Consider the following 27,577-nt stretch of genomic DNA (forward strand, 5'->3'; position numbering starts at 1 on the left):
AAGAGCTCAGGAACAGAGCGAAGGCCCTGTTCAAGCCCCATGACCGACAAAAAATAAAAAATAAACTAAACAGTGTTGGGATCATAGCTCAAGTGATACTGTGCCTGACTAGCAATAGTCCCCAAGTTCAAATTCTAGTACAGCCAAAAATTTTGAAAGAAAATTCTCTTCAGATGTGCTTCAGATGTGCATATATATACATATATATATTATATAAATATATATATTTCTTTTTTTTTGTCAGTCATGGGGCTTGAACTCTGGCCCTGGGTGCTGTCCCTCAGCTCTTCAGGTCAAGGTTAGCACTCTACCACTTGAGCCACAGCACCACTTCTGGCTTTTTTCTTTTTGCTTATGTGGTGCTGAGGAATCGAACCCAGGGCCTCATGCATACAAGGCAATCACTCTACCACTGAGCCACCTTCCCAGCCCTATATATTGTATTTTAATCAAAATAAATCTCTCTTGCTCTATCCTTCCCCATTCTCCCATTCTAATATTGGTAACACCTTTTACTGAGATTCCTTAGGTCATCTTAGAAATAAAAGGTCTTAGAGCATGGCTCAAGGAACAAAGCACCTGGGTAGCATGTGAGAAGTCCTGGGTTCAATCTTCAGTGCAACAACAACAAAAGATTCTTTTAATCTTGACATTTCATTTAATAATCTATTGCTTAGTAGATTTAGTTGAAACTTGAACACTAGGCAAAAAGGCTTGAGAAGAAAACTGACATCCCCTTATAGCTGTTGGCTATAAAGCCTCCCTTTGTGAAGAAAACCACAGGCTCTCCTTGTAGTTCAACTTGGCTGGCCTGGAATTTTGTTCCTAGGAAGACATTAGCAAACCTACATACTGCAGAATTCTTTTTTTCCAAATAATCGATAAAATCTTAAAGAAGAAAATTGGTAACCATTGTTTTTAGATAAATCTACTCCAGTTTTCATATGAATTTCTTTCTATAATTTTCATTAAGCCCAGTCCTTTGAGCCTATTCTATACGCTCCAGGGGTTTTTCATGTATGAAAACTAAAGGTTTGGGGGGAGGTGGGTAGGGAAGGGATGGTAGGGGAAAAACAAAGGAGGGGGTAACAATGCTTGATAGGAAATGTACTCATTACCTTACTCATGCAACTGTAACCCCTCTGTACAGTATCTTTACAATAAAATATATATATATAAAAGAAAATTAAAGGTTTGAGAAAAGCAGATTTAATGTATTAACTTTCTTTGTATCTACCCCCCAATATTTTCTCTGAGACTTCTGCTACCCACCACAAAGATCTCTAATGACAAATCAGACACAATTCCTATTTTTCTAGAAAGAAATTCTATCTCATGCAAATTATCCTATTTACACTATTCCTACTACCGTACCAACTTCTTTTGTTAGGAATGAGAAGTATATACAAATCTGGGGTCAAATCATACTCTGCAATGTGATAGCTTAAGACAATACAATTCTCTGTTCAGTAATAATTTCAAACAATTATGTGCTCTAGACAAAAGATATCTGTATTTTTTTATTTTGGTTCCAGTCATGGGGCCTGACCTCTGGGCCTGGGTACTGTCCCTCAGCTCTTCAGCTCAAGGCTAGCACTCTACCACTTGAGCCACAGCACCACTTCTGGCTTTTTTTTTTTTTAATCTGCTTATGTGGTGCTGAGGAATCGAACCCAGGGCCTCATGCATGCAAGGCAAGCACTCTACCAATGAGCTACCTTCCCAGCCTAGCCCCTAACTTTTTGATGAAACCTTTAATAATAACCTTTAATAATAACCTTCTGCATTAAAAAAGTGTATGTGTGGGAGAGTATGAATATATGAAGGTTGAGGGCAGGAGATATAAGCCTATAATCCCAGGAAACTGAGACAGAGGATCACAGAGGCTATCTTAAGCAACTTAGCAAAACCCTCTCTCAAAATAAAAATATAAAAGCATGTAGCTCAGTGGTATAGCACTTGTCTAGAATGCTGGGGCATTCTAGGCCCTGGGATCAATCCTCAGAATTAAGAAATAAGTATTAGGTCCTCTAACTAACTTATTGTATAAAAAAAGATAAAATGTTCTTAAAACAGCCAAGCATGGAGCACACACTTGTAATCTCAGTGCTCAGGGAGGCTGAGGAGGACTACAAATTCAAAGCTGGTCTGGGCTAAACAGTGTTAGGCCAACTAAGGTTACTTAGTAAGTCCTTATCTCCAAGATCACAAACAAAAAACAATCTTAAACATTCTGTAAATTTTTTCTTCCTTTTGATGTCACTATTTTGCTAATGTAATTTGTTTATAGTTCTAACTTAAATATAAACTCACATCAGAAATGAATTTAAAGGACTTTTCCATTTACTTAGGTAGTCTTTCCATTTTCTGTATGATGCTCAAGCACTTTTTGCTTTAGTGATCTTTTTTGCCTCGGCTTGGACCCTGATTCTATTTACTGCGATTTCTGCATAACTGGGATGAAAGGAGCAGCCAAACCCAGCCTTTAATGGTTGAGATAGGGTCTCAGGAATTTTCTACCTGGTGCTTGCCTCAAATCACGGTCCTGATATCTACCTCCTGAGCAGCTAGGATTATAGGCATGAGCTATCATGTCTGGCTTTTTTTTTTCTTTCCTTTATCTATATCATCATTTTTTAGCAATAAAAACATATCACTAAAGATCACATATAATTATAAACTTTCCCAGACTTCCAAAGTAGTATTTCAAAATCAGTCACTATGTTAAAACTTCAAATTATTTACAAAGAAGTCTTCTGGTAGAATGAAAACTGTATCTTTCGAATGACTTACGTAATTTGTTCAATTCTTACTAAAATGACAGACTAAAAAATAAGCTTTATTGTCTTTCTTGCAGCTTGTATTAAATCAGAAAGGAACAATTCTATCAGCCGGGCACGAATGGCTCATGTCTGTAACCCTAGCTACTCAGGAGGCTGAGATCTGAGGATCACACTTCAAAGTCGACCCAAGTAGGAAAGTCCATTAAGCTCTTATCTTCAGTTAACCACCAAAAAGCCAGAAGTATTACTGTAGCACAAGTGGCAGAGTGCCAGCCTTGAACAACAAAGCTCAAGGAGAATGCCCAGACCCTGAGTTCAAGTTCAGGAAAGGCATCACATATACACCCACACCCACACACCCCCCCCCCCACACACACACATACTCGCACGCACAGGCTGGGAAGGTGGCTCAGTGGTAGAGTGCTTGCCTCGCATGCATGAGGCCCTGGGTTCGATTCCTCAGCACCACATAAGCAGAAAAAGCTGGAAGTGGCATTGTGGCTCAAGTGGTACAGCACTTGCCTTGAGCTGAAGAGCTCAGGGACAGTGCACAGGCCCAGAGTTCAGGCCCCACAACCAACAAAAAACACACACAAAAAAAACCAATTTAACAATTCTGCATAAAATTTTATGAAGTAGCTACTAGATTTTTGCCAGAAATAATCTTATACCTAGTGTCTCTGTCAATATTTTCCTATACTTTAAACACATTAACATATATTCTCCCTCAAAGAATCATGTAAAATAGTGTCTAATGTAGAAAGCTAGAAAGCGAGAAAGCTATATGTAATCTGCTTCAACAAAGTAATGAACTCAAATCAAACTAATATTTTAATGACTGTGACAGTCAGACTAGCCTAAATCTTTACCTTCAAATGTTGAAATAACCTCAAATGTTGTGTCCAAAGTAGAAGAAATAGCTGCTACTTTATCTGCAGCCACTATGTAGAGGTCTCCGGAAGTAGAACATTTCACAAGAGCATACCTAACATAAAATTTGAGAAGAAAATTACTAGCAATGAAAAAAACACAAGCCACAGTTAACACCTGAGTTTTTAATATTGTTTTAGAAAAACAAACTTAGGTTAAACAATACTACTTGCAAGCCAGGTACCAATGGTTCAATGCTTGTAATCCGAGCTAGTTGGAAGGCTGAGATGAGGGCAGAGGTTTGAGAGCAGTCTAACATGAGACCCCTTCTCAACCAATGGCTGGATACCATGGTAGGTACCTGGTCTTCCTAGCTAAGGAGGAGGCCAAGATCAGGAGTATAGTAACTCCATGACAGCCTGGACAGAAAAGTTCCTGAGTCTCTACTTCAACAGATATTACAGATATTCAACAGTGATATTACATGTCTTCTCAGCTCTGGGAAGAAGACTGTGTGGTCCAAGCATGTGCTCAGGCAGGAAAGAAGACCCCATCTCTAAAATAACCAGGGCAAAAGAAGGGCTGGAGGTGTGACTCAGCAGTAGAATGACTGACTGCTCAGCAAGCCTGAGTCCCTGAGTTCAAACTCCAGTAGTGGTAAAATAAAAAGCACTACTTTCAAACCACTCCACACTTCATGTTTCATGTTCCAAAGAAAGCTAGGTCTTAAAAGGAATCATCTGTGAATTAATAAAATCTATACAAACATAGTATATTATAATTCATTCGATTTTTAAAGGGATAATAAGGAGAAAATAAGTTCAACATAATGCTAATGGTGGCACGATTCCTATTTGTAGACTAAAAATGTATTATTATACCTACTTTGCTTCTGGCATATAGCACACGGCCTGATTTGCTGGAATTGTCCAAGGCTGGGTGGTCCAGATTAAAACACTAATAGGAGATGAACCATCTGTGAAAATAACGTCATAACTGTTAGCAAATAATACAATTTCATAGTTTGAATAAATCCAAGGAAACAAATCTTACCTGTAAGTGGTGCTAATTTAGGAGAAGGTTCTAAGAGAGGGAATTTTACATATATTGAACGACTGACATGCTCAGGATTATATTCAAGTTCTGCTTCAGCCAAAGCAGTCCTAAGGTTTAAAAACATCAAACATAAATAAGGAAATGTCATCAATTTCTCACACTCTTCCACTGAGCCACCTTCCCAGCCCTCTCTACTTTAATTACCAACAAACACATATGTACCTTGATGAAGGAGACCAAAACACAGGCTTGTAAGATCGATAAATCAAGCCCTAAAAGACAGAAATACTGGAATAAAGCTGAAAGTTTGTGATTCATACTTTAATATGGTGAAGACAAGAGAAATCTTTTATTACCTTGTCATACATCTGGTAAAAAACTCTCAACTGTTTGGCCTCATACTCTCTATCAAAAGTGTGGTAGCAATTATTCCAATCCGCCATTATTCCCCAGCGGGTAAACGCTGCTTTCTGCTTTGCAATGGCCGCTTTAGCAAATGATCTAGCTAAAAAGAAAGGGAACGAGAAAGAAAGGAAAAGGAAAGGCTTTTGAAAGCCAATAACTTTGAAAAAATGTTTCTTGGGGCTTTCTTTTTCTCTTTTTTCCCCTGTTCCTAGGGCTTCAACTGGGCCTGGGTAGTGTCCATGACCTTCTTTTACTCAAGGGTAGTACTCTACCATTTGAGCCACAGCACCACTTCCAGCTTTTTCTGAATAGCTTATTGGAGATAAGAGACTCACAGACTTTTCTGCCCTGGCTGGCTTGGAACCATGATCCTCAGATCTCAGCCACCTGAGTAGCTAATAGTACAGCCTAGGCAATTATTATTATTTTTGTGTGGGTACAGCTTTTTTTTTTGGGGGGGGGGGGGGTGTCTGGTCGTGGGGCCTGAACTCTGGGCTTGGGCACTGTCCCTCAGCTCTTTAGCTCAAGGCTAGCACTCTACCACTTGAGCCACAGCGCCACCACTGGCTTTTTTTTTCTTCTGCTTATGTGGTGCTGAGGAATTGAACCCAGGGCCTCATGCATGCAAGGCAAGCGCTCTACCACTGAGCCAACTTCCCAGCCCATGTGTGTACAATTTTTTGCAATATGATCTCACGATGAAGCCCAGGTTGGCCTGAAATTCCCTATGTTACAGGGGCACATAATCACAATGATAATCCTAGCTAATTAGGAGGATAAGATCTGGAGATTACAGTGCAGAGCAAATCCCAGGGAACAAATTCAGGAGACTCATTTTTTTTTTTGGTCCGGTTGTGGGGCCTGAACTCTGGACCTGCGCGCTGTTCCTCATATCTTCAACTCAAGGCTAGCGCTCTACCACTTAAGCCACAGTGTCACTTCCGGCTTTTTTCTTTTTGCTTATGTGGTGCTGAGGAATCGAACCCAGGGCCTCAGGCATGCAAGGCAAGCGCTCTACCACTGAGCCAACTTCCCAGCCCCCAGGAGACTCTTATCTCTAATTAAATAGCAAACCATCAGACCTGGATGTATGGCTCAGATGGTAGAGCATCAGCTATAAGTGAAAAAAGCCTGGACAGAGTGTGAGGCCTTGAGTTCAAGTCCTAGTACCAGCATGCACATAAAGAAAAATCTTTATAATCATATCCAAATACATACAGTAGACAAGAAAGCTTCCTTTCTAGCCAAATCTACTGAAAGAAAGGATCATGGATAAAATAAGCTATTAATTTTTAAAATTGAGTTCTTGTAATCTGATTGGTTGTTTTTTTCTGAGGCAAGAATCTCCCTGTGACGCTCAGGTGGTCTCATACCCACAATTCTGAGTTAGCCTCCAGGAATGCTAGGAGTACAAGTATGTACCATAATGCCCCGCTTTAAAATACATGTATTTTATTTTATTTTAAAATTTTTGGTTGAGGCTGGACGCCGCTGGTTCATACCTATAAACCTAATTACTCAGGACGCTGAGATCTGAGGATCAAGGTTCAAAGCCAGTCCAGGCAGGAGACTTAACTCCAATTAGCCACTAAGAAAAGCCAGAAGTAGAGCTGTGGTTCATGTGACAGAGCACTAGACTTGAGCAAAAAGGCTCAGGGACATCACCCAGGCCAACAGTTCAAGTTCCAAGATTGGCACAAAGAAACAATAATAGTTTGATTTTTTTGTAATCCATGTATCTTAGAAGTGACTTGTGATTCAGAACGTGAGATGAGACACCAAGCTCTATATAGTAAAATGAAACCTAAAGTAAGTTGTAATAACACAACTGAAGGGTTGCAATGGATAGGTTCACAAGGTTTCACCATCAGTCCCTAAACAGAAATGCTCAAGAGAATCAATTGGAAGATTTTGTTTCCTCTAACATGTAATAGTTCCCAACAGATCTCATTACAGCAAACCAAAACAAAAGTCCTTCTGGTAAAATCCTGACTTTCCAAGGGACTTAAGCATGTACTAAATCATTTTAAAAGAACAAACAGAGATTATTTACCTCTTTCTCTAATTTCCATAGCTGAAAGATTTTGAGCTTTTCCACCAAGTTCTGATAGTATTTTTAGTTCAATGGGCAAACCATGGCAATCCCAACCAGGGACAAAATGGATTTTAGAGCCTCTCATCATGTGAAATCGATTGGCTATGTCTTTCAAAATCTGCAAAGATCAAATGACAATCAACATCCACATAGAAAGCATGTGGCTCATAATGCAAAAACATTTTAAAATAAAGTCCAGCAGAACACTGGTGGCTCATGCCTGTAATCCTAGCTAATCAGAAGGCTGAGATCAAAAGCCAGCTTGGATAGGAAAGTCTGTGAGACTCTCATCTCCAATTAGCCACCAAAAAACTAGAAGTGGTGCTGTAGTTCCATGTGGTAGAGTGTTAGCCTTCAGCAAAAGAGCTCAGGGGCAGTGCCCAGGCCCTGACTTCAAGCCACACAACCGACAAAAAAATAAAAATAAAGTCCAATTTTAAAAGAACATATAAGATAAACTATTAAGTCTAATACAAATGCTACATAAACACAGAGGTAACAAATATTTGAGTTTTTAAAATCTGAAGCACCACACTGGTAATGAACAAAGTGATGACTACAACATGATCCTTGTACTTAAGGACTCAAAAAGTCTGATAAAGGAAATAAAACCACACATCAGTTAACATAGCTATTCACAGGATGCTATTAGAACAACAAGCTGGGTGCTGGTGGTTCACATCTGTAATCCTAGCTATTCTGGGAGTCTGAGATCTAAGGATAATAGTTGAAGCCAGCTCAGGCAGGAAATTTCATGAGATTCTCATTTCCAAATAATCACCAAAAGGCTGGGAGTGGAGCTGTGGCTCAAGTGGTAGAGAGCTAGTCTCTAGCAAACAAGCTCAGGGACAGCCCACAGGCCCTGAGTTCAAGCTCTAGGATTGGCACAAAACAACAACAAAAAAACTAGTCACTCATATCAAGAGTCAGAAAGATTTTACACTAAAGGAAAATGATAATAGATAACCAACTCTGAGATGCTAGAAGTATTAGACTTACCTGATAAAGATTTTAAAGCAGGCATAATAAGAATATTCTTTTTTTTGTTGTTGGTGGTGGTAGGGCTTGAACTCTGGGACTGGGCGCTGTCCCTTAGCTCTTCAGCTCAAAGCTAGCACTCTTCCATTTAAGCCACTTCTGGTTTTCTGAATGGTTGTTTATTGGAGATAAGTCTTCCGGACTTTCGTGCCCGGGCTGGCTTTGAACCACAATCCTCAGATCTCAACCTCTATACTAGCTAAGATTACAGGTGTAAGCCACTGGCACCGGGCATAATAAGAATATGTGAAATATATGAAAAAGTAGCAATCATGGGCAAAGAAAAAAAGTCTCAGCAAAGAAATGGAAGAGAGAAATACCCCTCAAACCTTTTTAGTTTATATACCAATATAAATTTACATAATTATAATATGCTCTTTTGTGTCAAGTATTTAAACAATATTTTCCTTCCAATTTCATAATCTAAATTATCATTACCTTATTTAAAGCATGTCCAACATGAGGGTCACCATTTGCATAAGGAGGTCCATCATGTAGACAAAATTCTTTCTTAACTTTTCTTTCTCTTTGCCATGAGTAAAGTTCTGAAAACCCACATTTCTGTTAAAACAAACAAAACAAAAATGTCTAAACATCATAAAAATATGTACAACAGAATAGCAGCTATTACATGGTTAATTCTTACCTCATCCCAATATATTGGTTTCTAAAATATAAACGGTTTAAGTTTCTGAAATGCACACCTGATGATTCTCTTAGAACTTTTCAGTAGTTTCCCTGCAGACTTCAGATTAAACCCTAAGCTCAGTAAGACACACACTTTACAAAGCTTAACAGTACTGTTCAATTCTTGGACAGTGTATCAGCACTCCCTCACTCTTCAATCTAGCAAGGCTATAGGACATGTACCTCCCACATCCCATTCTTGTTATTCTTTGGTTTCAATACTTGCTACTCCCTAAATCTTGATCAACACACTAAAGTCCTACACCCCTTTCCTTCCTTAATGCAGCTGGCCAAGTCACATAAAGACTTGTTTCATCTGAAAAAAAAGTTACAGTATCTATCTATAGGGTAAGTGTAAAGATTAACTGAAAGAACATCACAAATGGTCATACTTCTTGGTATATAGATGGCATTAGATAAAAATACCTTAAACAAGAATTAGGAAAGAAACAAACAAAAATAAAGAACTGGGCAGGGGTACAGCTGCATGGTAGAGTGCCTGTCTATCAAGCTGTCTATCAGAATGCTGGGAGCCTAGCTACTCCAGGCTGAGATCTGAGAATGATGGCTCCAAGTCAGGGGGCAGACAAATCTTGGAGAATCTAATCTCCAATTAACAAGCAAAAAGATGAAATAGATGTATGGCTCAAATGGTAGAGCACCAGCCTTGCACAAAAAGGGAGAGCAAAAGGCCCTGAGTGCAATCCCCCCAACACAGAAGATATCTATCTATCTATCTATCTATCTATCTATCTATCTATCTATCTATGTCTGTCTATCTGGAATGTCACCCTGGGTTTGATCCCCAGCACAGAAGGAAAAAAAAAAAGATCATAAAGGAAACAGGCTCGTGAACTGTCTTAAGACTATTTAGGCTAAAGCATACAGAATGCCAGATGACCAGGCATTACAGAAGCTAAAAACTCGACCTCTCCCTCAGTAACTTCAGTCTAAGCAGGAGACCGACGCTAGCCTACAGTGCCTCCAAGCACCGCTGCCGTGTCCTCCGGGCAGTCAAGGGTGGGCTTCGCGCTTCGCTTACACTCCACCGCGTTCATCACGGCTCGTTTGGACTAGTGCCGGGAGCCCCTCCCTCCGAAGCTGACCTGCACGGCCCGTGCTGGAAACGGGGGACGCTCCGCAGACTCGCAAAGGGGCACCCCGGCTCCCGGAGGCCCCGCGGGGGAAGCGGTCCCCACGGAGTGCGCAAACCCCGAGCCGTCCGCCCCGGGGAAAGCCGGCGGGAGCCCGGTGACTCGGGCCCGGCGCCCAGCCCGCGCTCCCGGTGTGGCTCCCGCGGGCCCCACGCCGCCGGTACCTGCTGGATCTCCAGCTCCGTGTCCGGCTGCTGGCGGCCCAGCAGCTTCATGGGGAAGCAGGTCTGCGGCAGCAGCACCGTGTCCCGGTATTTGCTGCTGTTCGGGCTGGTCAGCTGGTTATTGGCGCCGGTGACCGAGCGCACCAGAAGCCTCCGCGTCGTCCCCAGCCACCCCAGGCGACACGGGAAGCGGGGCGGGCCCCACAACCTCCCGGCCGCGGCCAGAGCCGCAGCCCCCGGCCCGTGAGGGTACAGCCCCCAACGCATGGCCGGGCAGGGCAGGCCGCACCCCCTCACCCCCGAATGCGGGGCTCCTCCGGGCTCCCACCGCGGGTCTGAAGGCAGAGGACCCTGCCCCTCCCCAGAGCCTGGGCCTGACGCCCAGCTGTGCGCAGGCGCTCCGGGCTGCAGGGGCGGGTCGGGAGCTGGCTGCGCTACCTCCCCGGGTCAGCCAAGTTAAGTCTAATCCGGGTCTTTGTTGCGGCCATGGGGGGGCGTGGCGGCTCCAAGGGGCGGGGCAAGGATGGTTCTCCAGCCCCCCCCCCTCCCCTTCTAATCAGAGTGCCTGGCTTTTAAATATGGAAATATTGAGCCGGGGGCGTGTGGCTCACGCCTGTAATCCTAGCTACTCCGGAGGCTGCGATCTGAGGATGGCTGTTCAAAGCCAGCCCGGGCAGGAAAGTCGGAGAGAGTCTGATCTCCAATTAACCACCAGAAAACCTGAAGTGGTGCTGTGGCTCAAGTGGTAGAGCGCTTGTTTGAGCTGAAGAGCTCAGGGACAGCGCCCAGGCCCAGAGTTCAAGCCTCAGACCGACAAAAAATAAAACAAAATAAAAATAAATAAATAAATATGGAAATATTCAATATGTCCATGATATTACTTCTATGATATCATAATTAATTTAAAAATGTATATATAGCCAGGCATGCTAGTGAAGCAGGAGGTTTGCAATGAAGTAGCTAGCCTGTCCTCCCTCCAAAAAAGAAAAAATTGAAGTTTTTAGGACTCAAATGACAGTTTAGGCATGGGGATGCAGCGCAGTGGTAGAATGCTTGCCTAGCAGGGACCAGAAGCTCAGTTTGATTCCTAGATTCCTAGCACTGTCCACACACACACACACACACACACACACACACACACACAAAGGCCAGCTCCGGTGGCTCACGCCTGTCATTCTAGCTAATCAGGAGGCTAAGATCTGAAGATAATTCAAAGCCAGCCGGGGCAGGAAAGTTTGTGAGACTCATCTCCAATTACCCACCAGAAAACGGGAAGTGGCACTGTGGCTCAAGTAGTAGGGTGCTAGCCTTGAGCCTAGAGTTCACAGACAGCGCCCAGGCTCTGAGTTCATGCCCCACAAAAAACAACAACAACAAAAAACAAGAATGCATTTTACATTCTTTTCACTCTGTCTTCTAAATTGGATATGCATTGCATCGCTGTCTGGACTCGAGTCTCAAGAGCTCAACAGGCATTTATAGATAAATGGTAAACTTCCTCCTCCCTCGATTCAAATTTGGTATCTTCATTTCTTGCACTGGAGGTAGTCTTTGATGGAATTCTTGGCCTAATGCAGTTTGTCACCGTCCTGAACCACGACACAACTGCAACCGGTGTGGTTTGTCTCTACCAGGGTGGGAGTTCCCGAAGAGCTCGTAGGAAGGAATTAAAACTGATGAACAACCTGGCAAAAATACCAGGGGATTTTCAGACCAGAAGGGATGTTGATCTTATGAAAACAAAGCTGACAGTTGGGAAGACTACGTGAAGCAAGTCGTTGAAAACCAAAACCAAACTGCTGTTAATTTGGAGCGTACACCGAAGCGCGCTCCCAGGCACCGGAAGCCGGCACCGAGCCTGGAAAACGGAGAGCCGGGCTTCAGAGGCGTGCACCTACGCGAAGCTTGCCTAAAACCCGGGGAAGTGGAGTTTTCGGGCCGGCTGGGAGTTTGCAGGGAAAAGCGCAACGAAGCTGTGGTGCGCTTGCGCCGCAGTTGGAGCATGCTCAGTAGCTGAGGCGGCTTGGCCCTACGTCCGCTTCTGACCTATTGACTCCTGGAAAACGCGGTACTGGGCGCCACGAGGGACCAGAGGCTTCACAACGCGGGTTTCCTAACCCCCGAGGGCCTGTCTCCTGACGTCGTCGCAGATTCAGTCACTGTGAGTTTCTCTCGGCCTTGTCAGGGCAGGGCCATGATCCCTATCAACCCCCCTTCACGGATGAGGTTCAAGGGATTTATGTTTTTTAATAGGTTAGATTGACTCTCCAACTAGTTCAATCTCAGATCTAGAATCTTCCCCTATAGGGTTTTTGTGTGTGTCGGCTGTGGGGCTTGAACTCTGGGCTTGGGCGCCGACCCTGCGCTCTAAAGCTCAAGGCAAGCGCTCTACTGCTTGAGCCACAGCGCCACTTCCGGTTTTGTGGTGGTCTGTTAGAGATCAGAGTCTCAAGGACTTTCCTGCCCGGGCTGGCTTTGAACCGTGATCCTCAGATCTCAGCCTCCTGAGTAGCTAAGATGACAGGCGTGAGCCACCAGCGCCTGTCCCCCCGACCCCCTTTTGTTTATTAATTATACAAAATAGATTTCATTATTATATTAATATTTTGACTACATGGATTCCCCCCATTACTCTCTTGTCCCCTCCCTCATCCTTCCAGATTCTTTTCCCTTTCCCAAATAGTCCCACTTTTGCTTTCATGTCTTTTAAATCTAGATTCTGAGTATGACAGACAATATGAGATAGTTGTCAGCCTTAGACTTTTCACTGCTCACATTTTAGTTGTTTATTTTATGCTCCTGAGTGTTTTTGCTTTATTGTAAAAGCAACAAAACAAAACTAGATTTGAACCTATTTCACCCAAACTTAGAAAAATTTAATCCTAGCACAAAATTCAAAATAGAAAATAATCTGGTTTTTTTTCTTTTTTTGTCGGTCCTGAGGCTTGAACTCAGGGCCTGGGCGCCATTCCTGAGTCTCTGTGGTCAAGGCTAGCGCTCTTTGAGCAACAGTGCCACTTCCAGCTTTTTCTGAGTAGTTTTTATTGGAGATTAAGTCTCACAGATTTTCCTGCCCTGGCTGGCTTCAAGCAGCAATTATGAGAGCTCAGCCTCTTGAGAAGCTAGGATTAGTAGTAAGAGCAAATATTCTTTAGGTTACCATTTCTCAATTCGTTGGTTAGCATGATTTGAGTTTTCCTGGAAACCTAACTACTAGTTATATATATATGTATATTCTTTTATTAAGTTTCTACAAGCCCTCCTAAGAGGTTTCCCCTTTGCACCTGTGGAAAAGTGCTCAGAAACAGGCTCCTCTTCTTACCTATGCTGGCCTTAAACAGCCCTTTCTGGTTTAGTTTGCTTTCTTTAATAATCAGTAAGGTTGAACATTTCCTTGGTTCATTTTACTATTGGATTATTTTTACATATTGATACATTGGAGACTTTTACAAATTAGTCATTTGTTTAGTATATAATGGATTAAAAAATAAATTTTCCATTTTTTTTGCTTATGGCATTTTGTGTATGTAGTTTTAGCTTCTGTGTAAACTTAGCAGTACATTTTAATGAACTTTTAGTTTTGTGTTTTAAAGCCCTTTCAACTTTATAAAGCATCCTTATACTTTTATAGTTTTATTCTTTTAATTAAAATTCATCTGTTGACCCGGTGTGTGTGTGTGTGCGTGTGTGTGTGTGTGTGTGTGTGTGTGTGTGTGTGTGTGTGTGTGTGTGTGTGTGCGCGCGCTTCTTTTTTGTTTTGAGATAAGTTTGTAGCCCATCATAGCCTGAAACTAGAGATCCTCCTGTTTCTGTCTCCCCAGTACTGGGATTATAGGCATGTACCATCACACCATTGACTTTTGTTGACCGAAAGTCAACAGGCTCAGGCCCCGTAGTCTTAGGAGGCTGTGATATGAGGATCAAAATTTAAAGCCAGCCCTGGGAGGAATCATTTCCAATTAACCATCCAAAAAGCCAGAAGTGGGAGGTAATGTATTTATATTTATGTAATTCTATTTCTTTGTCTCTTTAACCAAAAATCTCTAGCTAAAGTTTTACATCATATTTTGATAAAGAGCACAGGAAATAAAGAGCACATTTTTCAGAATTGGCTCTGTCATACTCACATTTTTTTATTTTTCCTGATGCCCTTGAACTTCAGCATTATTTGGCCATGTTTCAAATGATTTTAGTGTTTTGATTGGGAACATGTCTGACATTTTTATATCCTGATCCTCATATGCTTACCATCTTCATATTGAATTATAGATACCTCTTCTACTACAGTCCTGTGTTCTACCAACTGAGCTATTGAAGGACTCACTATAGCTACCTCTTCAAGGCTATGAGAAGTTGGTAATTTAATTCCTCTTATTTCATTCTGCACTAGTCCTCTGGCAGTTGTAAAACTTCCTTGAATGGATAAAGGTTAGGTTAATTGCCTTATGAGTTGTATAATCTTTTTTCTTCCCATATTTAGTCCCAAGCTTTGAGCCCAGAATATTGAGAAATAACTTGGCCTATGATTCAGGGTCATATTGGTTATCCTGTTACATACTTATGGTCAAAATACCTTTCCAGAATATATAGTAAATACCTTTCCAGAAGATATAGTAACTCTTTTCCTTACCATTCTCCTTTGTCCTTGCTGGATATTCAGAAATACCAATCATTTTTATAGGGAAGCAGATATAGTTAGAGACATGTTAAACTAGATAAACCAAGTTCAGGAAAGCCAAGTATCACCTTTTTGCTCACATATGAAATCTAGCCTTTAAAATATATATAAATATACACACACACACATACACACATATACACATGTGTGCACACATAAATACATATGCAAACCCATATGCATCATATATGTGTTTAAAGTGAACATGTAAGTAACTGTGGGACTGTCTGGGATTGCCAGGAGGAACAGAAAGAGAGAGAGAGAGAATGATGAAGGATAAATAATATTGAAACACATGGTGTGTAGGTAGAAAGATAGCATAAGGAAACTCACTGAGAGCTGTTAAACAATAGTGGGGTAAGGAGGACTGGGAAACAATAGATGAGGTTAGTCTGACCAAATTACTATGTATGCATGTGTGAATTTCCATGGTAAATCTCTCTAATTAATATACACTGAGGAAAAATGAATCACAAGAAAATATAATAGGCTATTTTGGAGGACAGGTACTAGTGGGAGAGGGGAACATGGCCAAGGGAGAGGGTGAATGAGGTGAATCTGACTATGCAACTTTGTATTCATATATGAAAATGAAACAATGAAACCTGTTAAAATTGTTTTAAGAAAGGAGGAGTGGAGGGGCTGGCAAGGTGGCTCAGTGGTAGAGTGCTTGCCTTGCATGCATGAGGTCCTGGGTTCGAGTCCTCAGTACCTCATAAGCAGAAAAGGCCAGAAGTGGTACTATGGTTCAAGTGCTAGTCTTGAGCTGAAGAGCTGAGCAACAGTGCCCAGGCCCAGAGTTCAGACCTCACAACTGACAAAAAAAAAAAGAAAAGGAAAGGAAGGAAGGAGGAGTGGAAATGGAAGGAGAGAGGTGAAGGTGATAAGTTTAATCAAGGGTATATTGTGTGTATGTGTGTATGGAAATGACATTGAAAGGCTTTACAACTAATGTATGCTAATACTGATCTTTTAAAAAATTACAATCATTTTAATATTGGCAGCTAGTATCATTTCATGGTTATAGAGTCAGGTGTTTTATATGTTCATTTAAGAGGCTCTATTATCAATTGCCATTACAAGTTCAGGCACAGAATTCAGGCCATTTTCTCAAGGTTACAGGGCTAATATATGCTAGAACCAGGATTGAAACAAAGATAGTGGATAATTGCTAGTAGACTACTGGTGATCACTGCGCTGTAGGATTTTTGTTTTTTGAGGGTTTTTTTTTTTGTTGTTGTTTGTTTGCTTTGTCAGTCATGGAGTTTGAACTCTGGGCCTGGGCGTAGTCCCTGAGCTCTTCAGCACTACTTCTGGTTTTCTAGTGGTTAATTAGAGATAAGAGTCTCAATGGACTTTGCTGCCCAAGCTGGCTTTGAACCACAATCCTCAGATCTCAGCCTCCTCAGTAGCTAGGATTGTAGGCATGAGCCTCTGGTACATGGCTGCTTGTTTTTTTAGTACCATACATTAATTGTTCAAGGAGGGATCATTGTTACATTTCTTCACATGTAAGCTATGGATCCTGTTCAAGTACTCCCCAATCGCCCGATTAATCTTCACCTTCCCTGCTTCTTAAAACAATTTCAAGAGGTTTCATCTTTCTACTTTCATGTGTGCAATTAAACAGTAAAGACCATGTTCATCCCCATTCACCTTCTTTGTTAGCTGGACCCCTCTAGCTGCTGCCAATGGTGCGGTTCAGGAATGGTAGTATTTTAGGACCCAGAAGGTGTAAACAAGATAAAAAAGGAAGTACCTAGAGTGTTACTTGAACTGCCTCCAAGTAAGAGGAAGTTAACACGCCTGTAGCTTGTGTTGTTCTCAGTCGGCTGGAACATCAGAAGGTAAGTCATTCTCCTTTGGGACCTGGGAAGGGACAATATTGGAAAGGTTAATAAGAATGTCTGGCAGATTTTGTGTTTGGATAATATCATTAACTACATTTTCTTTATATTAAGAACAAACTTAAATCTATTTGTTAAGCAAAAAAAAAAAAAAATTAGCAAATCTCTTAGGTCCAGGAGACAGTGACATTTCATAACTAATTCAGAGTGGACCAGAAAAGTACATACTTCAGAAAGAAATGGTAGAAATATTTCCTTATTTGCCAACTACAAGTGATTTGTGGAATCTCTTTATAAATCGTTTCTCTCCTTTACATCTAACCTCGTTTGTTCATGTTCCTTATTAGTGGATGTTCTAGTTTGGAAATGTAGGATATAGGTTGTGAGGAAAGTCATAGGCAGAGTACCTGAAAGATTTTCTTTGGAAGTAGAAAGCACCAGGGATGTAGCAAGCTTAGGAGCAGGAAGTGGCTTACTCATTCCTGAGCCTCACAAGGCTCAAATGATTGCTTAATTAGCTCAAAGGTAACTGATACCTGTGCAAAAGTTTTAACACCATACCGTGAAGGAAAATAATCTTCCTGTCACAAAACAAGTCTTATATACCACAGAAACTCAAATGAGCATGCCAACACCTTAAAGTGTTCTTTGTGTTTAATACTTTTTCTGGATCTGGGATGTAGCTAAGTGGTAGAGTGCTTACCTGGCATTCACAATGTCCTGGTTTTGATCCCTAGCATGGGGCAGGTGGTTTGAGTGAGTGTCTGGGTAGAACAAAATAGTTGCCAGATACATGGCTGGTCATGGACATAAAGGAGTCAAAGTGTCCATTAAGCCCAGTGTTGCTGACTCAAGCCCTTTAATCCTAGCTACTTAAGAGACTGAGATATAAAGGATCAGAATTCAAATCCAGCTCAGGCAGAAAAGTCCTCAAGACTCAATCTTCAAAATAACGCTAAAAGCTATGTTGTAGGCATTGCTCAAGTGATAAAGCACCAGCCATAAAAAAATTATGTGAGGGCTGGGAAGGTGGCTTAGTGGTAGAGCGCTTGCCTTGCATGCATGAGGCCCTGGGTTCAATTCCTCAGCACCACATAAGCAAAAAGAAAAAAGCCGGAAGTGGCACTGTGGCTCAAGTGGAAGAGCGCTAGCCTTGAGCTGATGAGCTGAGGGACAGTGCCCAGGCCCAGAGTTCAGGCCCCATGACCAGACCCAAAAAAAAAAAAAAAAATCATGTGAAAAAAATGTCAAGCTATTACTCCTGTATTCTATTGGTGGTGTTACTTAATTAGCAATGACCGTAAGTACTTTGTTACATGTGTAACACCCAATACCCAGTATGTCAAGAAAATTAATGTAGCTGGAGGAGAGGAATAGGGCTCAAGTGGTAAATGTTTGCTTATACCATGAGCAAAGCCTTGTATTCAATCCCCAGTACCAAAAAGAATGAGAAAACAATGATCTAGCCTTATTATGACATAAGATAAACAATTTAAATATTATAAAGAAGCCCATTTTTATTTATTTATTTATTTATTCATTTATTTTTGTTGGTCATGGCACCTGAACTCTGGGCCTGGGCACTGTCCCTCAGCTTTTCAGCTCAAGGTTAGCACCCTACCACTTGAGCCACAGCGCCACTTCGGCTTTGTCTGCTTATGTGGTGCTGAGGAATCAAACCCAGGGCCACATGCATGCAAGGCAAGCACTCTTACCACTGAGCCACCTTCCCAGCTCCTCCATTTTATTTTTATCTTAATTCCAGTCAGCTACTGGTCACATTGTGGTACTATATATTACTGTACACCAATTTCAGTTCCATCTTTTGAAGACCTTCAAACACTTGGCTTATTTACTGTTTCAGTTGTTTTCTTAATTCTTTTAGAGCATGGGCAATAGAAAGAAATGCTAAAAAGATTAAAAGGCATGTCATAGAGTCAGAAATTGGTAATAGAGGTTGTGAATTAAAGTATATAGTATTTTTATGTATAATATAGTCTTTATACAGAGAAGATAATATGTGACCTTATTGTGGTGAAATAATGTTGACCTGATTTTATTTAGGTATGGTAAGAGTTTTTGTTTTGCCATGCTGGATATTCAACCCAGGGCTTCATACAAACTGTGTATGTGAGCTGTATCTTCAGCCAGAGCGTTTTTCCTTACTTGGGTTTTTGCTATATTGGTGATGCTGGCCTGGAACTCAAAATCTTTCTGCTGCAGCCTCTGGAGTGCTGGAATTATAGGAGAATGTCCCCATACCCAGCCACCTGAGGGGATTTTTTTGTTGTTGCTTTTGTTTGTTTGTTTTCCTCAGACTGGTTCCCGATAAACATGCTGAGACAGAGATATAGTGCAAGAGGTTTATTAGGAAATTTTTTGGCATCATGTGCAAAAAGGAGAGGAAATATTGGGCTAGGAGGTGATGTAAGCTAAGACCTCAGTTGACCTCATTTTGTTTTTTTGCTTTGCAATGCTAGGGATCAAACACAGGTTTTGTGCATATTAGGTAAGCATTCTACCATTTAGCTACAATGTTCATTCCTCTTCTTTTTAAACTCTTGTGCATATGCATTTGAATTCTTGGTGCTATTCATACTTCTCTAGTACTTACCAGTTTTGTATATTTCTTGTTGTGGGATTGTTTCTTTGTTGTTTGTAATAAGGTTTCCCTATGTAACCCCCACTGACCTCAAACTCAGTATGCCTATCTCTGTCCCATAAGTGCTGGAATTACAGGTATGTACCCCTACCACTGGCTTATATTTAGTTTTATGTTACCTTACCTAGAACTCACCATAATATTAATTTCTCAAAGTATTATACTTTAAGCCCTGAAGCATCTTTCACAGCACATTACATACCATACACACAAAACTTTCCTGTGCTAAGCGGCCTGGTGTAGTTTTACTTGTACTTTGAAATTTCCCGTCTATGAGAAGAAAAATGTTATAGGATTTGTTGAGAGAGTTAATACTGAATTGGAGTTTTTCCAAGTCTCCTTTACTGCATATTTATTCTGTTTACTGAGTAGAATAAATAAGCTCTTAATAAATAATTATTTTACTCAGTTAATTGTGATAGTCCCAAGTAAGTATTCAATAATTATCTGTTGAACTGGGTTCACATAAATGGTACTATTAATTAGGCTTTTAAAGTATGTGAGCTGGGCGCCAGTGGCTAATGCCTGTAATCCTAGCTACTCAAGCAGCTGAGATCTGAGGATTGCAGTTCAAAGCCAGCCTTGGCAGGAAAGTCCATGAGAATCTTATCTCCAATAAACCACTGGAAGTGGCGCTGTGGCTCAAGTGGTAGAGCACTAGATTTGAGCTGAAGAGCTGAGGGACCGCACTCAGGCCCAAAGTTCAAGCCTCATAACCAAAAAATAAAATAATGTGATATTTTTCTTGATTTCTTTTCAGAACTGATCATGGCATCCAGTCATACTGTGCTGATGCGGTTGGTGGCTTCATCGTATGCCATTGCTCAAAAGGCGGGAATGATAGTCAGACGAGTCATTGCTGAAGGAGACCTGGGTATTGTGGAAAAGGTGCTGCTACTCTCATCTCATTTCCTAACAGCCTGAATTCTGTTCTTTGAAGTTTGCATAAAGGATTTTATAGTTTGGATAAACATTAATAATAGTTAGAAGAATTGATGGCTCCCTGTTGGAGATTGCAAGATCTTTAGTTCAATGAGCTTTGTATCTGCTTTGCAAATTACTTCAGGACTGGGAGTGTAGGTTAACTGGCAAGCATGGGCTCTGCCAGGGAAAGAAAAAGAGAGGAGAGGGAGGAGAAGGAAAATGACTCCACACTTTTTCCAAGATCTTTATATGATATGCCTCTGACCAAAGGCTAGACTCAAGGCTACATCAGTACAGAGATGTAAAAACAAACAGGATTCCCTTTTATAATGCTAGGGGGAAAAAAAACAACAAGAAGAATATCTTTTTTTAGAAAAAGCTAAAGACAATTTGGTTTTAAGGGTTTAAATGGTTAATAATGAAAGCTTCTAAAACAATACACAGAGTTAAAATGCTAGTATAGGGTCAGCAAAAGAGATCCCATAAACTAGGTTAAAAGAATTTGTTTTAGATATGTGTTTGACCAGTCATATAGTATCCTTGGCACTTGTATTTTTCAAGTTGTATATCAATAAAACATGATAGGCAAATTATGCCATAAGCGCAGAGCTTTCTATAAAGTCTTTAGAGTTTCTTGCATTTCTGAAAACATGCAGTGGTGTAACTGAAAAGATTAGTATCAGTTTCTTGTTAACTGATACTCTTACTTCCTACCACATTTTTTGGTTACTGACTCTCTATTTTCAAAATTATTCATGTTTTAGCTGACATGCTCATGTGAGATTAGTTTGAGAAAAAGAGAACAGGAAGGAAAGAAAAAGAGGGAAAAAAGTAAAGAAAACATTTAACAAGTTTGTCAATAAAATGTAACTATATAGCTAATGTATCAGATCACAGGGTATGTATTCAGAGTAGTTGCAGCATCTGAGAAAATGGAGTCAATTCAATACAATATACAGGAATAATTATATAAAGTCCTATATTTATGTTCCATACTATGGGATAGATCTTAAAACCTATTTGAAAAGATAAGTTTCCACTGACACATGTAAGGCAGTACAGCTGCTTTCAGAAAGCTGCTAATCTTGCTGCCTTTTCCTGGTGCGGGGCCGCAGCTGCACTCCCTACACTGTCTTTTCTTTTTGTAAAATTTTTCCTTTCCTGAAAAATCAGAAAATGAGAAAAAAAGAACAAGCACTAAATAGAAATCAGAAATCACTCATCACACTTACCATTGTTAATATTTTGGATAATTCCTTTCCATATTTTATTTTTTCCTTTGGCATCACTTACTTTCCTTAAATTGATTTTATGTTGTCTAGCTTTGTGGCCCAAAGAGCTAATGAGAATAGAAATACAGAGTCCAAATTATAAAGACAAGTAATAAGCCAGGTGCCTATAGCTTATACCTGTAATGCTAGCTACTCTGGGGGCTGAGATCTGAGGATCATGGTCCAAAGCCAGCCTGGGCAGGAAAGTCCTTGAGACGCTTATCTCCACCAAACCACCAGAAAACCAGAATCCCCACAGCCAATTTAAAAAAAAAAAGAAAGGAAGGAAGGGAGGAAGGAAGGAAGGAAGGAAGGAAGGAAGGAAGGAAGGAAGGAAGGAAAGAAGGAAGGAAGGAAGGAAGAAAAGAAGGAAGGAAGGAAAGAAGGAAGGAAGGAAAGAAGGAAGAAAGACAAGTAATATTATACTTGTCCTCTCTATTGGCTAGGCACTTCCAGTATCTATTCTGTTAATAACCTTATTTTAAAGGAAACAGAAAAATCAGATTGCTACACAAGGTTTCCAAAATAATGAACTCTAGTACTAAGTTGATATAAGGAAAAGGACATATGTGTCTTAGAGAAGAAAGGAGTTGGAATAGTGTTCCTCATGTAATTAAATGAATAGCTACCAATGTATCTACACACACACACTCAAACACACAGAGGTAGTCTTCAAAGGTGACTGGTAATTCATCTTTAAGGTCAACAACTTGTTTCAATTTAAAACAAGTTTTATATAACATATTTATGGAGCACTACTGTGTAAAGAGGCATAGTTATTTAGAGAGTAAGCTCTTTTGTGAAGTTAGCATTTAGCAAAATAATGTTTTCGTTGAGATAGCCTGCAAAAGTCAGTGCAGCATAAGAGTGATTTGCAAGCAGAGTCTGGCTCACCTGATATAGTTGTTGGTCTTCCAGGAAAGTTATGGTATCATTTGCAAAACTGTCCATTGTCTTTCTGACTACCTGGATGTAGATTGAGTAGAGTGCCACAGGTGGTTTATATATTAAATTTTATTATAATTCAGTTTATTATCCTATTCCTATTTTACTTTTATTATGTTCTGTGAATCTAAAAACTAAGTGTAATGTAAAAGAGATAGACATTTGTGCATTTAGAAATCAGGATTTATATTCTTCGTTACAGACCTCTGCAACAGATCTGCAGACCAAAGCTGACCGATTGGTACAAATGAGTATATGCTCTTCACTGGCACGGAAATTCCCTAAACTAACCATCATAGGAGAAGAGGTAAGAGTTGTCAGGGATGTAGTATTTTGGGGTTTTTTTATTATTATTTTTCTGTTGGTCATGGGGCTTGAACTCTGGGTCTGGGCACTGTCCCTCAGATCTTCATCTCAAGCAAATGAGAAAAAAATAACAAGCATTAAATAGAAATCACTCATCACGCTATCATCGCTAATATTTTGGATAATTCCTTTCCAGATTTTATTTTTTCCTTTGGCATCACTTACTTTCCTTAAATTGATTTTACGTTGTCCAGCTTTTTGGCCCAAGAGCTAATGAGAATAGAAATATAGGATCCAAGTTAGAAAGACAAGTAATAAGCTGGGTACCCATGGCTCACACCTGTAATGCTAGCTACTCTAGAGGCTGAGATCTGAGGATCATGGTTCAAAGCCAGCCTGGGCTCTACCACTTGAACCACTTGAGCAACAGCACCACTTCCGGCTTTTTCTGCTTATTTGGTGCTGAGGAAACTAACCCAGGGCCTCATGCATGCGAGGCAAGCACTCTACCACTGAGCCACTTTCCCAGCTGATGTATTTTTTTTTAATCTTTGTTCTATGGATTTATAACTGACCTGTCATTGATTTATCACCAGTGTTAAAATTTAAGTATTATATCTAATGTAACAGTAAGTAGTGATTATGGTTCTTGAAGGAAGTATCTCATTTTAAGATATTTTGGTCCATTTTTAGTCCAGAAATCTCAATTCCTTAACCAGAGGAGATATGTTTACTTTTGGAATTATTGTACTCAGCATCCAAACTCTGACATGGACAGAGGGGCTGCATGTAAAACTCAGTGGTAGAGCATTTACCTACCATAGATTTGATCCTCAGCACACAGAAGAAAAGATGAGCAAATTTAGGTGTAAGAAGTATCATTTAGGGCTGGGAAGGTGGCTCAGTGGTAGAGCGCTTGCCTTGCATGCCTGAGGCCCTGGGTTCAATTCCTCAGCACCACATAAGCAAAAAGAAAAAAGCCGGAAGTGGTGTTGTGGCTCAAGTGGTAGAGCCCTAGCCTTGAGCTGAAGAGCTGAGGGACAGTGCCCAGGCCCAGAATTCAGGCCCCACGACTGGACCCAAAAAAAAAAAAAAAGAAGTATCATTTAGGCTTAAGAGCACTTGACTCACGTATGTGAGGCTGTAGGTTCAGTTCCCAGCACCAAAAATAAAATAGAAAAAACAGGAAGAGTTCTAGAACTGGATGGGATGTAATGACTTCTGTTGTTTGGTTTAAGTTTGTTTTAAAATCAGACTTACTCTGGGCTGGGAAGGTGGCTCAGTAGTAGAGTGCCTGTCTCGTATGCATGAGGTCCGGGGTTTGATTCCTCAGCACCACATAAGCAGAAAAAGCTGGAAGTGGTGCTGTGGCTCAAGTGGTAGAACACTAACCTTGAGCTGTAGAACTGAGGGGCAGTGCCCAGGCCAGAGTTCAAGCCTTACAACTTACAAAAAAATAAATAAAATAAAATTAGACTTAATTGCATACTTGTAAAAGAGTAGAATAAGTTGGATTTTGTTAGTTTTCTGTTGTTTTGTTTTTGTTTTGAAACAAGTTCTTCTTAGATAGCCCAGAATAGTCTTGAACTCAAGATCCACCTGCTTCAGCCTCCCAGTGCTGAGATTAAAAACATTCATTACCATGCTAGCTCTAGGATAAATTTTGTTTTACTTTGTTTTGGTTTTTTGTTTTTCAGGGCTGGGGATTGAACTCAGGGCCTCGTGAATATATAAGTACTCTACCACTAGCCATGTCCCCAGGGTTAGAGTAAGTTTCTGTAAAATAAGCTTATGAAGTTAAATTTTTTTTAAATCTCTTTTTAAACTCTGTTCAGGGACTGGGATTATAGCTCAAGTGGTAGAGCACTTTTCTAACAACCTCAAGGTTTTTAGTTGAATGCCCAGTAATAATTTTTTTTGTACTAAAAAATCTCTCTCTCCCTCTCTCTCTCTCCCCCCTCCCTTCCTTCCTTTTTCACTCCAATCCCCGCATCCCTCCTTTCTTTCTTCTTTAAATAAATAAACCCTGTTCAAGTTGTGACCATCAAGTCAGCTTTGGTAGGTCACATACGGTTTTTGCTTTAGGGATTTTAATTAGGTTTACTTTCAAAGCTCTATTGACATGAATGTAAGTTGAAAGGACTAGTAAAAGTTGTGATGCTGCAACACAGGAGGTACTCTGGGAACACTAAACAGTAACCGTCAGTGTTGTCTCCCCCACAGGACCTACCTTCTGAGGAAGTGGATCAGGAGCTGATTGAAGACGGTCAGTGGGAGGAGATACTGAGGCAGCCGTGCCCGTCGCAGTACAGTCGGATAAAAGAAGAAGATGTAAGCTCCGCTTTACAGTTTTACATTATACTCTGTCCATCTGGGACTTTGTTCTGTGTTGTGGAAGATATAGGAAGTGAGACAGTTCGTAAATTCCATCAACAAAAGGCTCTCACCAAAAATGCATGTGAAGTATAATTTCATTGCTTCATGGCAGCCTACTCTCATTCATTCAAAGTCCTAAGCAGATGCTATTTATTTTCTTTATGTATTGCTAATTGTATGAACTATTCACTTTTTTTTTTTGCTTATGTAAATTGTATCTTTAAGGTAACCAGACTTTTTTGTTTGTTTTAATCTGACAACCATACCTGGTTCAAAGCATTCTTGGTGCCTCTTTGAAAATTCCTCTGTAGGACCATCTAGAGCTCAGTATGTTCACAGCATTGTGCTTAGTACTCAAGTGACAACAAAATGTTGTCAGTTAAATATCTCATATTGCAAAATTTCTTATTTTTGAGATACAGTCTCACATCTAGGCTAGCCTAGACCTTGTAATCTTCCTGCCTCTACCATTACTTCTTTATATAATTTAAATGGAGCTAATTAATCTGTGACTATAGAATTTTTAAGTATTTCACTGTTACAAAACTTATTGTGTTAGTTTAAGGCATCCATCATATATATATATATAACCCCCCCCCCCCCCGGTTGTGAGGTTTGAACTCTGGGCTTGGGCACTGTCCTTCAGCTCTTCAGTTCAAGGCTAGTGCTCTACCACTTGAGCCACAGTGCCACTTCCAGTTTTCTTGTGGCTAATTGGAGATAAGAGTCTCATGGACTTTCCTGTCCTGGCTGGCTTTGAACTTCGATCCTCAGATCTCAGCCTCCTGAGTAGCTAGGTTTACAGGCTTGAGCCACTGGTGCCTAGCCTACCTTATACTTTTTTTTTTTTTAAATAAAAAATGGCTTTAAACTTTGTATCTATTTGGGGATATTGTATACCTGATTTTTGTATTTCCTCTTTTTTCATTTTTATTTTATAGCTTGTAGTTTGGGTTGATCCTCTGGATGGTACTAAGGAATATACTGAAGGTGAGTGTCTCTTGTGTTTATATTACACTAGGATATGATGTTAAATTGTGCACATATGATATATTTTATATTAGATGAAAAGCAGGTATCTTTATTGTTTGTTAGTTTTATTTTGTTGGTTGTGGGATTTGAACCCACTGCCTGAGAGTCCCTGAGCTCTTTTGCTCAAAGCTAGTGCTCCATTTCCAGTTTTTTTGAGTGGTTAATTGGAGATAACAGTCTCATTGGGACTTTTCTGCCTGAGCTGGCTTCAAACCACAATCCTCAGATCTCAGCCTCCTGAGTCTCTAGGATTACAGGTGTGAGCCACCAGTGTCTGGTTCCAATTCCTGACTTTTTACTGCAAAAATAACTTGTACTGTGATGAGTCATAACACAAAAGAAGTATAACTGATACCTCTTTTTCATAGGTCTTCTTGATAATGTAACAGTTCTTATTGGAATCGCTTATGAAGGAAAAGCCATAGCAGGAATCATTAACCAGCCTTATTACAACTACCAGGTACTACTATCTGTAACACAAAAATGTTAACTAAATAAGCATACTGTGGTATGATTCCAAGTGCCATCTAGTCCACTGTTTTCTAGCATGTTTCATGAGCAGTCATATGGAAAACTTTTTAAAATGCAGGTCCCAGGTTATACTCTAGACTTAATGAACTAGAACCTCTGAGGGTATTGGTACCAGGACTGTATTGTTATCTATAGATATTAATATTTGTATATGTATATAAAGAGTCTCTGTTTACACTGCATTTTATTATTTACTACTGAAGTGCAAAACTTTGGGAATCACTGATACGGTTCTTGATTAGCTGAGTCATCAAGACACCTGGTTTCTAGGTAGTTCTTGAAGCAACTGAAGGAATGAACCATGTCAGCCAAGACAAGATGCTAACCATGTTGCTATCTAGGTAATCCTGTGTAGTACCTAATTAGAATCCATGTGATAATGAATTAAATATGCCCTTGCACTCTTTTTTTCTTACTTCGTCTCTTCTAATCTCTTTGACTGCCCATTATATTCTGTCTTCCTTAGATGCAGAAGATTAGTGTTACTTTCAAACCAAGAATATACTATTAAATCATATTAAATTTTAAACAAAATTTTTGAAATAAAATACTTGAGGTATGATAGACCTTTGGAGAAACAAAGTAAGCAAAGATGATTACTTCTTCAATTTCTAATTTGAAATGAGGATTCATGTTTACTTCTAATATAAATTTACTTTTAATATAAATTTGCTTTTTCCTGCTGCTTATTTATAACCATATGTTTCTTCAGACTTACCAAAATAGTTGTACATTCTTGGGAAAGTCTTTCTT

At 40.3% G+C, this 27,577-nt stretch overlaps 2 protein-coding genes across 5 annotated transcripts in view; one reads left to right on the forward strand and one right to left on the reverse strand.

Moving 5' to 3' along the window:
* Positions 1–10,634, reverse strand: part of Iars2 (isoleucyl-tRNA synthetase 2, mitochondrial) — a 49,267-nt gene extending 38,633 nt beyond the window's left edge. The window contains exons 1-8 of one of the 2 annotated variants that reach the window (XM_042681838.1): positions 10,253–10,634; positions 8,686–8,808; positions 7,168–7,327; positions 5,066–5,214; positions 4,932–4,981; positions 4,707–4,816; positions 4,539–4,629; positions 3,653–3,768 (exon numbers count right to left, since the gene is read on the reverse strand). In XM_042681838.1, the coding sequence (XP_042537772.1) occupies positions 3,653–3,768; positions 4,539–4,629; positions 4,707–4,816; positions 4,932–4,981; positions 5,066–5,214; positions 7,168–7,327; positions 8,686–8,808; positions 10,253–10,519 (1,066 nt within the window). In that variant the 5' untranslated portion in view covers positions 10,520–10,634. Of the gene's footprint in view, positions 1–3,640; positions 3,769–4,538; positions 4,630–4,706; positions 4,817–4,931; positions 4,982–5,065; positions 5,215–7,167; positions 7,328–8,685; positions 8,809–10,252 lie in introns of both variants that reach the window. The other variant, XM_042681839.1, reaches the window with a different exon arrangement.
* Positions 10,635–12,266: 1,632 nt separating this feature from the next.
* The window catches only part of Bpnt1 (3'(2'), 5'-bisphosphate nucleotidase 1), a 33,423-nt gene continuing 18,112 nt past the window's right edge, over positions 12,267–27,577 (forward strand). The window contains exons 1-6 of one of the 3 annotated variants that reach the window (XM_042682096.1): positions 12,267–12,413; positions 20,200–20,327; positions 22,782–22,886; positions 25,109–25,216; positions 26,203–26,251; positions 26,662–26,753. In XM_042682096.1, coding sequence (XP_042538030.1) covers positions 20,208–20,327; positions 22,782–22,886; positions 25,109–25,216; positions 26,203–26,251; positions 26,662–26,753 — 474 coding nt within the window. In that variant the 5' untranslated portion in view covers positions 12,267–12,413; positions 20,200–20,207. Of the gene's footprint in view, positions 12,414–16,758; positions 16,778–20,199; positions 20,328–22,781; positions 22,887–25,108; positions 25,217–26,202; positions 26,252–26,661; positions 26,754–27,577 lie in introns of those variants that run through there. The other 2 variants (XM_042682094.1, XM_042682095.1) reach the window with 2 other exon arrangements.

This window comes from Dipodomys spectabilis, unplaced genomic scaffold (assembly GCF_019054845.1).
Source record: "Dipodomys spectabilis isolate Male_0828 unplaced genomic scaffold, ASM1905484v1 ptg000069l, whole genome shotgun sequence".
Taxonomy (NCBI): Eukaryota; Metazoa; Chordata; class Mammalia; order Rodentia; family Heteromyidae; genus Dipodomys; species Dipodomys spectabilis.